The sequence below is a fragment of the Physeter macrocephalus genome, chromosome 6, assembly GCF_002837175.3.
Source record: "Physeter macrocephalus isolate SW-GA chromosome 6, ASM283717v5, whole genome shotgun sequence".
Taxonomy (NCBI): Eukaryota; Metazoa; Chordata; class Mammalia; order Artiodactyla; family Physeteridae; genus Physeter; species Physeter macrocephalus.
This window is the reverse complement of record NC_041219.1, coordinates 61,143,041-61,155,731: the sequence shown is the minus strand read 5'-3', so window position 1 is coordinate 61,155,731 and position 12,691 is coordinate 61,143,041. Positions and strand designations below refer to the sequence as shown.

Below are 12,691 nucleotides of genomic sequence, written 5' to 3'. Positions count from 1 at the left end.
CCATTGACAGATGAATGGATAAAGAAGATGTGGCACATATATACAATGGAATATTACTCAGCCATCAAAAAGAACAAAATAATGCCATTTGCAGCAACATGGATGGACCTAGTGATTGCCATACTGAGTGAAGTAAGTCAGAGAAAGACATATCATATGACATTGCTTATATGTGGAATCTAAAGAAAGGGTACAAATGAACTTATCTACGAAACAGAAATAGAGTCACAGATATAGAAAACAAACGGTTACCAAGGGGAAAGAGGGGGAGGGATAAATTGGGAGATTGGGGTTGACATATACACACTCCTATATATAAACTAGATAACTAATACGAACCTACTGTATAGCACAGGGAACTCTACTCAATACTCTGTAATGGCCTATATGGGAAAAGAATCTAAAAAAGGGTGATATATGTATAACGGATTCACTTTGCTGTACAGCAGAAACTAACACAACACTGTAAATCGACTATACTCCAATAAAAATTAAAAAAACAAAAACAACAAACAAACAGTCAAACAAAACGGTCTCCTGGATAGCAGCAGCTTGGTGTTTTACAGACCCCGCCAATATAAAAGACCCATTGTTGAACTTATCATCTGTCCCTCTTGGAATGCTCCTTATGCATTTCTTTTCTTAGTAAACGAGACTCCCATTCACTGGGGTGCATATTTTAGAAACCTGGAAATTCATTATAGACTACTTCTCTCTCTCTCTCCAAATTCACATCTGTTAGGTTACCACACCCTGCTGTTTCTATCTCATATTCCTGAAATCCACCATCTTTTTTCAGTCCCCAGTGCTGCTGTCTTGACCATCTCTTTGATAGACTAAAAATAACTTCCTCACTGGTGTTCCTACTTTTTGCTTTGCCTTCATTCTCTTATTCACACTGTTGCCAGAGAAATTATTTAACATGCAAATCAGTTCTCTCCATGAGAAAAATCCTTCAATGTCCATTGTCAAGAGGTGAAAATCTAAACTTCTTAGCATGACTTAAAAAGCTCTTTATTATCCAATACCTACTTAACGGTCTTGCCTCATTTCCCGATATTCTCTGAAAGCGCCCTATGCTTCAGATATATGGATCTACTTTCAAATCCCCAACATGCCAAGCTCTCTCTCTAATAATTCAGTGCCTTTGCACCTGCTCCCCTTCTGCCTGGAATTCCTTGTCAGTCGTGTTGGCCTGACAAACTCCGACTTAAATTTCAAGACTCAGCTGTAGGGTTATTTTCCCTTCTTTAAATTGTTCAGGCAGACTTAAGTGCTTCTGTACTTGAATTCCTTGTTGATATGGCACAAACATGCACTACAGCAATTTTAACATTTTATTTATTGTTTTATTAATTAGAGTTTCCAAACCAGGTTGTAAGCTTCTAGAGGGTAGGGATTATATGATTAATCTCATCTTTGCATACCCAGCACTTTATACCGGCACTGGCACTGAGTATTTTTAACATGCAATTGAATGCACGTGAAACAAATTATTAAGTAGTAAGAACAGCATCCTGGCTGAGCTTAAGCTTAAGCTATAGATTTTCACATAAGTACCTTTAAAGAAATTGCAAAAAAATATATAATACATTAAAGGAAATTTAAGAACAGAAAACTAAAGTAAATCTCATATTATTTCACCATCCTAATCCCTGTTTTAGTGTATTTACTTTCGGTCTTTTCTCAAATATGCGATATTTATATATATGTTTTTGTTTATACATGTATATATATATTTATATTTTACATAGCTGTAATTAAAATATACATGCGCTTTTATATGTTTTTAAGCTTAATGAACTGTAAGCATTTTCCAACACTGTTTCGTAGTCCTCCAAATTATCATTTTTCCAGGATTGCATATCTCATTTCCCTGCTTCGGTTGATAGCCTAAAAGCGGCTTAGGTTATACCCAGTTTTCTATTATAAATAGAAACAGATCCAGGTTTTGTGGAACTTGAAATTTACACAATTTTGAGTCATGTTTTCAGAAAAAGAATACAAAATTATCTTACTTTTGCAAATAGGACCATGTGAACACATTGTTAGGGTCCCTACCCAGGCTTTGGAAGGGGCCTGTGAAAGTTGGTGGGGGAGTCCTGAAAATTAATTTTTATTGGCTTCACAGTTATCTACCTCCAACTAGAAATAATCCTGGAATAAACATTTTGAGCATGAATTTTTTTCCCTCTTTTCCATTCTCTTTGAAGGATTCCAAGTTACTATGATACTATTCACCTTGCAGCAGTTGGGAAAGGAAATGATCATTTATTGAGCACCTATTATATAGTGAGAAGTTTGTATATATTTTAAATTTTAATTCCTACCACAAACCTGAAGGAGGTATTATCCCCATTTTACAGATGAGAAAACTGAGGTGCAGTGCACTTAAATATCATGCCCAAAGTTACACATCTAGTAACTGGCAGGGTTTTGGAGCCTACCGGTCTTATTCCAAAGCTCATGCCTTCCTATTACATCGTGTTGTCTCCACAGCCTCACAGCTTCGAGGTAATATTCTCTAGGCTACTGCTGAAAACCTGGTTCTCAGTTACCTGTTTTGAGGAGGACAGAATACAAAACTTGAAGAGTCCTGACATGTTTCTTGGAAGAAGGTAATTTAAATCAATGATGGCCAGACTTTCACAGGTGAGTTTAGGAGAAAGTGATTTGGCTCTTCCTGCCGTTCTGCTTACAGACACCTATCTCCTTGGTTCCGTGTGCATTTCTCGGAAGGAGCAGAGCGTCTGCAGTCGGAAGACCTGGGTTGGGTTCTGACTTCCTATGCTCTACCCGAGTGGCCTTGGGTAAGTCATTGAACTCCTCAGCTTCTCATTTTCCTCTGTGCACTAAGGATACTAAGTGACACAACCTGCCTTACCCCAGGGTAGCTGTGAGTGTCAAATCTGATCATGTGTGCTCAGCACTTGGTGAACTCCAATGTTACTAAGATACCAGTATCAATGCGGGAGTAGCTCCAGCTCTGCACCCATCTGACCCCAGGTAAGGGCATGTGACAGCTGGGCAGATTGCACCTAATGGCTCCTTTACGTTAACTCTTGGTGGCTTGCCCTCCTCCCTCCCCACCTCCCCCTTCACGCCCGCACTGAAGCTGGCATGTGATTCCAGGGGCGTGTGGGTTGTTACTCCTGAATGCCCAGTGCACGGAGAGCAGCCAGCAGAGGCTGTACAAAATCAGAGTCTGAGATTCCGAGGAATCCTTTCCTCAAGCTGAAAACGGATCGTCAAAACATGCCCAACATTCATCATTAAACGCGGTTTGTAAAATCCCGAAGACAGTTCTGACTGATTGTCCCTTTGCTCTGTCTTAGGTGCTGACGCATTTATCTTGGAATTTTATCTGCCAGTTTAGAAATCTTTAGTCCTTGTTGGACTTAATTGAGGGGGCAGTCTGTAGTTCTGGGAAAGCAGGAGAAAAAATTTAAAAATCTCCATTTTGTGTTGGCGTTTGAACACCCTTCTGGTGTTCAAACCATATCTACGTTGAAAGTCTGTGGACGCAGCATTAATTTTTATTTGCCTTAAAAAAAAATAGATGCTTAAACCAATTTCCAACCCTGGGACTAAGCTCATCACCCGCGTTAGGACCCGCGCGGCTCCCCGAGCGTGGACCTGCGGCTTCGCCGGCCCCGGCCCGCCGTCCTCCGCTCCCCCCACGGCCCCGGCCCAGGTGGCGGCCGGCGTGGCCCGGGAGCCCCACCTGGCTCGGCCGGCAGCGGCCGCACAAAGACCCACTCAGGCAGCGGCCGGGCAGAGCCGCAGAAAGTAGTCCCGACCACGCCGTCTCCGATGTTGTTCGATGTCGCTTCACGCCCTCCGCGGGGAGGGCCGAAGGGCCGGCCCGGGAAAGAATCCCATTGGAATGCGCCGCCGGACGGCCTTTCCCCTTCCGCCCGCCTCTGCTCGCCCCGCAGGTCTCCCGGGGTCTCCCAGCCGAGGCCGTGCGCACGGCCCCCTCTCCTTTACTGGAGTGCCCGGGAGGCGGCGCCGAGGGAGGGGGCTCGTCCGCGCGCAGGGAGACCTCGGCGGCGACTTGTGCAGGCGGCGGGAGGCATATCCCTGCGCCGCTGCGTGAGAGGAAGAGGCTGAATGAGGAGCTGCGCGGGGGAAGCGGGGAACCGGGGGAGGAGGCGGCGGCATGGAAGCAGACGCTGGCGTCGCGCGAGCCCCGGGCGGAGCGGCGCGGTAGAGAAGGCGGCAGCGGCGGCGGCGGCGCGCGCGGAGCCTTGACGGGCCCCTTTCTTTTTTCTCTCTCGGGAAAGCTGGGAAGCATGAGCGTGCAGACCTGCCGCTGCGGCGGCCGCCCCGGCTTCTCGCCTCCCCCTCTTCGGGCCGCCCCTCGCCGGTGAGAGAAGCGAACGCGAGAAGGGAAGATGGGGGCCGTCCTGAGGAGCCTCCTGGCCTGCAGTTTCTGCGTGCTCCTGAGAGGTGGGGAGAAGCGGGGGAACGGAGAAGTTGGTGGGCTTTGGGGGGGAGAGGGCCTCGTTCTGCGGTGTCGGGGGCGGGGGAGGGGAGGGAGGGAGGCGAAGCAGGGGAAGAGGAGCCGGGAGAGGCCTGGTCGCGGGGAAGGAGGGAGAGAGGGGCCCGGGAGAAGGGGCTGAGTGCTCGGCCCGGCCACGCTGCATCCCCCGCCTCGCTTTGCCCACCTCGTCGGGGCAGAGCGGAGCCTCCGTCCGGCCTCCCTGGCCGGGTGACACCCCGACCCCCCGGAGCCCCATTCTCTCCGAGTGACTGAGGGTCGGTGTGTCTCTTTTTGCCTGGAGTCACCCGGGACGAGGGGCTTTGTCTGGATTTTGGCTCTCGGAACGGTGGAGCCCAAGATGCTTCCACTTTGGGCTTCTCCCTCGAAGCCCCCGCCTTTTCCGTGTCGGTCCTGGGAACTTTGAGAGCTCCCTTACTATTTTTCCAGGCCTTGTTACAACTGATAACTGGTTTCCGTTGGGGATATAATGATCGTGGGTGAGAGCACAGTTGGAAAGTGACTCCGAGGTTAAAGGTCGAGAGGTTCAGCTTTGGGAATCGCCCGGGCTTCAGGCCATAATAAAATAGAAACGTTGCCCTTGCAACTCCTGGCATTCAGGACTTGCCCCTATTTTCGGAGCATGCAAGTGCACAGTTGGCACCAAGTAGGAGAGTCATCCTTGGTGGAGAGGAGCCTGTCCTGGGACCTAAGTTATCATCTGCTGCGCTCCCCTGGGGACTGCTTGGCACTTTGGTAAATAACATAGGGTATTCTAGATAATTTGCCCCGAGAATCGCGTAAATTCGATGGTCCTATGGGTTTTTGTTTTTGTTTTTAATTGGCCTGCAAAGCTGTCACATACCCTGTGACTTTTATTTTGTGACAGTTCACTGAGGTTTTTCACTGGCCCGCAAGATTTCAACAGCTCTTCTCAAACTTACCAGTGGTGAAGTGGTGATGACTCTGATGCTATGGGGCATTTACCAGCAGAGGAGTTTAAGTACCGATTGATGCAATGACTTGTAGCTTTGGTTTTGTTAAAACTCTCGCTTGTGTTCACGGTCAGTTCTTTTCAGGTACGGAACCTCTTGGGTCTAAGGAGATTTTTAGCTATTTAACAGGCTAAACTTTTGTCAAGTGTGCAAACTTACTGAGGTTTCCAGAACACGATAGAAACTAATAGTCTTGTGCTATAAATGAGGCAGATATGCCATTTTTGAGTATATATTTATTTTAGATGAGGGTGATTGACATTTTTTTGGAGGAGGAATCTTTTTACTTTAGTAACGCTTCAGGATTATTACGTCTGCCTGTTGTATCTTACTTTTACTTAATTACGACTCACTGTAAGCATATCCTAAACTATTTCCACGTGTAAACTCCAGAAAGCTAGTGCCCATTTCATTTTCATGGCAGAGAATTTAATGCAGCGTTATGTACTTGAGAGGTTTAATAAGTATATGTTTATTTTGTTATAGTATACTCTGTCGGAAGGGGATTTTGCTATAGCTGTGCAAAACAATTATATTTGACATAGAATATGTATATATTTTAAGACAGGAGATTAATAGAATCAACAAATAGGAGAGTCAGCTGATGGGTTAAAGTCTTTGAGAAATTGAAATCCATAACCCGGGATGTTTCTGGTTGCCCAGTTGTGTTTCTTGGAAGGGAAGGTTATGATGTAAATGCCACTTGTTTAACACCACGTTTGAGCCTAGAGTTGGGTTTATTCATTATTGGTATTAAGAGAAGTTGTACTTGAAGTAATATTGTGAAGTATGATATTGTGTAAGAAGACCTGAAAGAGTTAATAGTTTAAATTGCCTCATTTCCACTAGCAAGGAAGGTTTCCAAAAGTGAAGCTTTCATTTTAAATGTAGTCTAATAGTGGTATGAGGTGGTCTTTGAATTCAGTGTACTTAACCGTGAGTATATATTTGAACTAAAACTGTCTTTCAGTGTGAAAGATTTTTATTCATAATTTAGATTCTTTTCATGCCATGATAATGTCGTCTTCTGTTAAAATGGCAATATTAGATAACCTTGGACTCCAGGGAGAAATGTGATTAATTTGTTACATTAAGATAATTTTTCTTCACAGGAGAGTTGGAACTTTAACATTGGGAAGATGGGATGATGGGAGAGTTTGGGAGACCTTTTGTCCTCTGGCCCTGTTAAATCAATAGCTGAAAGCCAGGGAATAATGCTTTCATTATCTGGGCTGCAACCCTATCCCTATCATCAGAGGACAAGGTGTAATGGAAAGATTTGGGAATTTCAACACCAAATCTTGGGTTTAAAGTCCATGCTTCACTACTTAATACTTTGTGATTCTAGTCTAGTCAGTGAGTTTCTCTGGGCCCCAGTTTCTTTACTTGTAAAATGTGGGTAGTAATACCAAGCTAATTTGCAAATTTGTTGGGTATATTAAATGAAGTACTGAATATCAAGTGATTTGCAAATGTTATTTTTTGTTATAATTTTTGATTGTGGACGTATCCTCAAATGCTGGGGATTTGAGATTTAATTCGTATGAGATTCACAAATTCTTAAAGATAGAAGAGATCTTGATCCTTCTGGTCTAACCACTTCATTTGCAAGTGGGGAAACTCAGATTCAGAGAGATTATAGCATGATCAAGATCCTACAGCTAATTAATGTTAGAGCAGGGATTTATTGTCCATTCTTTCATCAAGTAGGTATGGTATACGTATCTACTATATATCAGGCTCTGATGGTATATTGGTGAGCAAAATCGACAGGGGCCCTGCTCTCATGGACCTCACGATCTAGCTTGCCATCCTTATTTCCATCCAGGTGCTGGTTAGAAAAGATAATAGTTCTGATTTCCTAGAGGAAATATTTTTTTATAAGAATATAAGTTTTGGAATACCATAAGTGTGTATAATCTGTAAATACTATGTCTAGCTTATTTTGAGAAGGTTTTGTTGTTTTATAAGAATTCTTTGTTACTTACCTTTTGTTGTTGTTATTTGTTTTGGTAGGGTGGTGGTAAATACTGTCAGCACAAGCCACTAGTGTTTCCCATCTTAAATTTTGATAGGAGTGATCCTTGGAAAATTGTTTAGTATCAGGTATAACGAAATCTTGGGAAGATAGAATGAATTTTGGTGTGGGAATGAGGAGAATTCGATTCTTATTCGAAGTTTGTCATTTGCTAGCTGTGTGACCTTGGATAAGTTACCTAATCTCTGTACACCTTCGTTAGGATAATGAATCCTTCTTTTGGAGGTTCTCACTTCATATTAACACACTAAGGGCTCTGAGAGGTTCTGAGGTAGAGACCAGTTTTAACTTTGTTCAATCCACTGTTTCCCAAAGTAGACAATGAATTTTTTCGTAAATCCTTTTAACATTCTGCTGAACCTTTGTTCCAAGCAACACATGTAGAGAGAACCTGGACTAGAGGTAACCCTTTAAGCGTTAGGTTGAGTCATGTGAATTGATATTTGATGATAATTTCATATAGTTGAATCTGATACTTTAGTTCCATCTTACTTACCTGGCTTTAGATTTGCTCATCTGACTAGGAAATAATTTGACTGGTTATGAAACTTCAGGGTTTCAGCTCATTGTTATCATCAGGCCTAACAGTGATTCCCCATGGTTCAGTTTTTCAGAGAATTTTTCTTTTCTTTAATTGGAGGTTTTTCCATTTGCTGAACTGAAATGCTTTTCTGTATAGTTATATATGCTTTGACTATCAGAAAGGTTTGTCTTTTTTGAATATCAAAGAAGATTCTGTGAAGGAGTATATAAATGGAAAATATTTTATGTGAATTTATAAATTGAATATATTGGAAAAACAAGTAATACAGGTTATAGTTCTGCTTAGGCCATGGGTAAGTACTCTGAGAAAATTCATTTTCATCATGGAAATTTTATTGCAAAGTTGATACTCAGAGAAGATGATAAAGAGGGGCACTGTAGCAGAAAGGTATGGGCTTTGTTGACAAATCAGGTTCGTCTTCCACCGCTTTATGTAGCCTTGGACAAGTTACTTAGCTTTAGTTTCTTCTATTTCTTCTACTGTTAGACGGGGGTAATACCTTCCAAGATTTCTGTGAGAACTGATGAAGTGTTTGCAAGGGGATAGCACAGTGCACAGTCTGTGGCCTTTGAGTAAATGGTCACTGTTGTCAGGATGGCTAATTTAAAAGAGATGTTAATGCACAGGAAAGACGAGTAAAACATGTATGTTCTGGGCACTGTTTTAGACAGTAGTTTTAAACCAGTGGTTTTTGAACTTGATTCTTTTGCAACTGGAACGAAGTCCATGAAATACTTTTACTTTTGATATTTTCTATTTTGTTTTATATAAACAAGATGGCCACTATCTACTGAATTTATTTTACCTTCTAAAGGATTGCAACTTGAACACTTTTAGGTGATAATTATAAATAAGCTAGAGAATAAATAGTTTGGTTGATTATAATACTTATTTACGTATTTAAAAGTTGCCCATACTTATGGGCAAAATAATTTTATCAAAATATTGTCTAATTGAGAATTTTATTATTGTATTTGTTTATAATAATTAAAATCAGTTGATGGACTTTTCCCTGTAGGATGGGTAAATGCTATACTGAGTTCCTGCACTGTATATTTCAGTCTTTGTATGAGAGTCTTTTACATATCTTCTGTAAAAGGACCTCCTCTTAATGAATAGAACTCTGCTCCATGTGAATAACTTTGAAATTTAGTCAGATAACATGGACTAGGCAACCTAAAGAATAGGATATTTGCCTTTGAGATTATTCATTTAAAATATAATTCATCGGGCTTCCCTGGTGATGCAGTGTTTGAGAGTCTGCCTGCCGATGCAGGGGACGCGGGTTCGTGCCCCGGTCCGGGAAGATCCCACATGCCGCGGAGCGGCTGCGCCCGTGAGCCATGGCCGCTGAGCCTGCGCGTCCGGAGCCTGCGCTCCGCAACGGGAGAGGCCACGGCAGTGAGAAGCCTGCGTACCGCAAAAAATAAATAAATAAAAAATATAATTCATCATAAATACAAGGAAAAGTGTTATTTGATATTATTAGCACATGCTTTTGTTTCTCAAGCTGTTTGTGTTATTTGTGGCACTGACTATCCTCACAAAAAAGTCATGCAGATGTGAGACTGGAAAATACTAAAATGTACCTGGGCTCAATTTGGTGAACATTACAGGTACTTCAATGCTGTGATCCTATTAGCTCTAACGTAACTTGCTAATTTTTGTTTCTGTGATACCTTGCTTGGAAGGGCCAGGAACTTGGGGATGTGAAGTGAAATCATATTTTTAGGGGAAAAAAAAAGTGAAAATTTAAATTATTAATTGACACTAGAAAGATGAATGACCTAAGGCCAGATTGCTTGTACTCTGGACAGTAATTTTACATGCAGTGCTTTCTTTATGTATCTAATTTCATCTGGACCTTAATATGGTTTTGAAAATGATACCAATCACTTTTGATAGGGGAAAGTAAATAACATTGTAATTTTGGAGTTTGCACATAGGTGGTTTGTCATATTACTGTAAAATAAAAACTAGTCCAGATTTAGGTAAGGAGAGACTTTATTCAAAAGGGAGAATGCTCTTCTGTAGAATCTGCAGGCATCTCAAAATAAAACACAAAAAGACTCTTCTTTTATGGAGAAGGGTGAGCAGGGCTAGCAGTAACTTTGTAAGAGTGTGGGCCGAGTGGGTGAGGGTGAGCAGATTGCATGATCAAGATAGTTTAACTGGAGTTTTTAAAATTTACTGCAGTCAGTTGATGGCTTGGAATGAGCTGTTAAGGGAGCCTAAGAGCATCTGCTTGCTTAAATTTTGGGCAGGCCAAACTTTAGGGGCTTGTGGGAAAGGAGAAAAGCCTGACTAAAGTTTGGTCAAGCCAAGTCAGTGGATAAGCAAGGGTAATTGTGAGCACTTGGTCAGTCCTGCTGTTGTTTAAAAGAAAATTTGTCAGTCTTAGGGATATGTGTTAGTCAGCTCAGGCTGCTACAACAAAAATATTATAGACTAGATGGCTTATAAACAACAGAAATTTATTTCTCACAGTTCTGGAGGCTGGTAACCCAACAGCAGGGTGCCAGTATGGTCAGATTCTGTTGAGGACCCTCTTCCAGTTTGCAGACTGCTGACCTCTCTTTGTATCCTCACAGGGCAGAGAGAAGAGAGAGGAACCAAGCTCTCTCTGGACTTTGATAAGGGTTGTGATCCTATTCATGAGGACTCTACCCTTATGACCTCATCTAATCCTAATTACCTCCCTAAGGCCCCACCTCCTAATACATTCACGTGAGGGGGAGTGTAGGGTTTCAACATACGAATTTTGGGGGACACAGACATTCAGTCCACAGTAGGCTAAAGTCATTGTGAAGTTGGTCTCGTTAGATTGGTCTGATTATTTATGTAGGTGTAGGCATTTTAGGTCTGCTTCAATGGGACTTTTTATAAGGAATCTTGGATTGAACTTTTGAAAGCCTCTTGAGGCCAGGAAGCCAAGTCAAGTACTCACCATTGGGTTTCACTTGCAGTACCTATAGATTTGGGTAAATTCCTAAGGTCCCCAAAATATCCTAGGGTTCCTGAGCCTGCCTGGAATTGACCTTGCTTACTTTACCTGTAAATCTGGGAACTCTGTAAGCCAGGTACCAGTCTAGTTTTCCCAAGGGAACTGTAAGCATTGTTCCATGAAATCAATCACAGCTCCTTAAAAGTAACTGGTGGTATTACATTAAGTGAACGTGACTTTCAAATATGACATCCAGTCAAAGCCTTGGTTGCATTATAATGTTTCCAACCGGGAGGACAGACTTTTATTGAACCTATACAAATAACTATGTTGCCATGAAAATAAGAATACTCATTTAAACAAGAGTTTTGTTTTTGAATTATGGATGAATTAGGGAGAAAAAGACAAATGTTTTTATTTCTGTTTACAAAAGCATAGTATACAAAAGCATAGTCTGCTGAAATTGTCAATGAATTACAGGTAGCTTAAGAGAAAAGAGAAACGAATTCCTTATATCCAGAAAATAGGACATTAAAGCATCAGCAATATTTTAAAACCTATAATCATCCTTCATCAGTTTATTCAGTCCTGTGTGATTAATTCTTGTTCTGCTACATCTTGGGTTAACAGTCTCATGAATCCATCTGCTTCACTAGTTTTTTGGGAATCCTGACTCAGTCCACTGGTATAGTCTCGAAGTTATTTAAGTGATGGCCATCAGAAGCTTGTGCCCAGGAGTTACCGGTATAGTCCTCTTTCAACAATACTTTTTTTGTTGAAGACAAGCACTTGGCCTGTAGCTCATTTGCAGGCACTTTCAGGGAAGCATCGAAGTAAAACAAAAAACACTCTGTAGATGGCAGAAGACTTAAAATGGTGGTGATGACTTATACGGGTAGTTTTAAAAGTGAAAGATCTGATGAGAGTTTGTTATAAAAAATAATGCAGTTGGGCTTCCCTGGTGGCACAGTGGTTAAGAATCTGCCTGCCAATGCAGGGGACATGGATTCGAGCCCTGTACCGGGAAGATCCCACATGCCGCGGGGCAACAAAGCCCGTACACCACGACTGCTGAGCCTGCGCTCTAGAGCCCGCGAGCCACAACTATTGAAGCCCATGTGCCTAGAGCCCGTGCTCTGCAACAAGAGAAGCCACCGTGATGAGAAGCCCGCGAACCACAACGAAGAGCAGCCCCCACTCGCTGCAACTAGAGAAAGCCCATGCGCAGCAGTGAAGACCCAACACAGCCAAAAATAAATAAATAAATAAATTTTTAAAAATCTAAAGTAATAATAATAATGCAGTTGATGAATAAGTTTGGTTGTTTTTATGGCATGCAAACCAAAATAAAATCAGTCCAGAAAAGTTTTAGGCAAGATAGCTATAAGCATAACGATTAACCTTATTTTAAAAAAGAGTAGCTATTACATCTGATTTATGAGTATAAATGAATATAACTGTTGTACAGAAAAAGACTTAAAGATATGCAGTAATCCTGAGACATAATGTGTCATGAAGCATATAGTTAGAGCATATCAAGAATATATCAAGGGCGCTTCCCTGGTGGCGCAGTGGTTGAGAGTCTGCCTGCCGATGCAGGGGACACGGGTTCGTGCCCTGGTTTGGGAAGATCCCACATGCCGCGGAGCGGCTGGGCCCGTGAGCCATGGCCGCTGAGCCTGCGCGT

The 12,691-nt window shown here is 42.2% G+C and overlaps 1 protein-coding gene across 5 annotated transcripts in view; it reads left to right on the top strand.

Moving 5' to 3' along the window:
* The first annotated feature begins 4,256 nt into the window (after positions 1-4,256).
* Positions 4,257-12,691, top strand: part of LRP6 (LDL receptor related protein 6) — a 189,390-nt gene continuing 180,955 nt past the window's right edge. For 2 of the 5 annotated variants that reach the window (XR_003680261.2, XM_024128959.3), the window contains exon 1: positions 4,260-4,452. Coding sequence is in view for 3 of the 5 variants with exons in the window: in XM_024128959.3 (XP_023984727.1) it covers positions 4,398-4,452 (55 nt within the window). In the remaining 2 variants the exon portion in view is untranslated. Of the gene's footprint in view, positions 4,453-12,691 lie in introns of all 5 variants that reach the window. The other 3 variants (XM_028491017.2, XM_055085474.1, XM_055085473.1) reach the window with 3 other exon arrangements.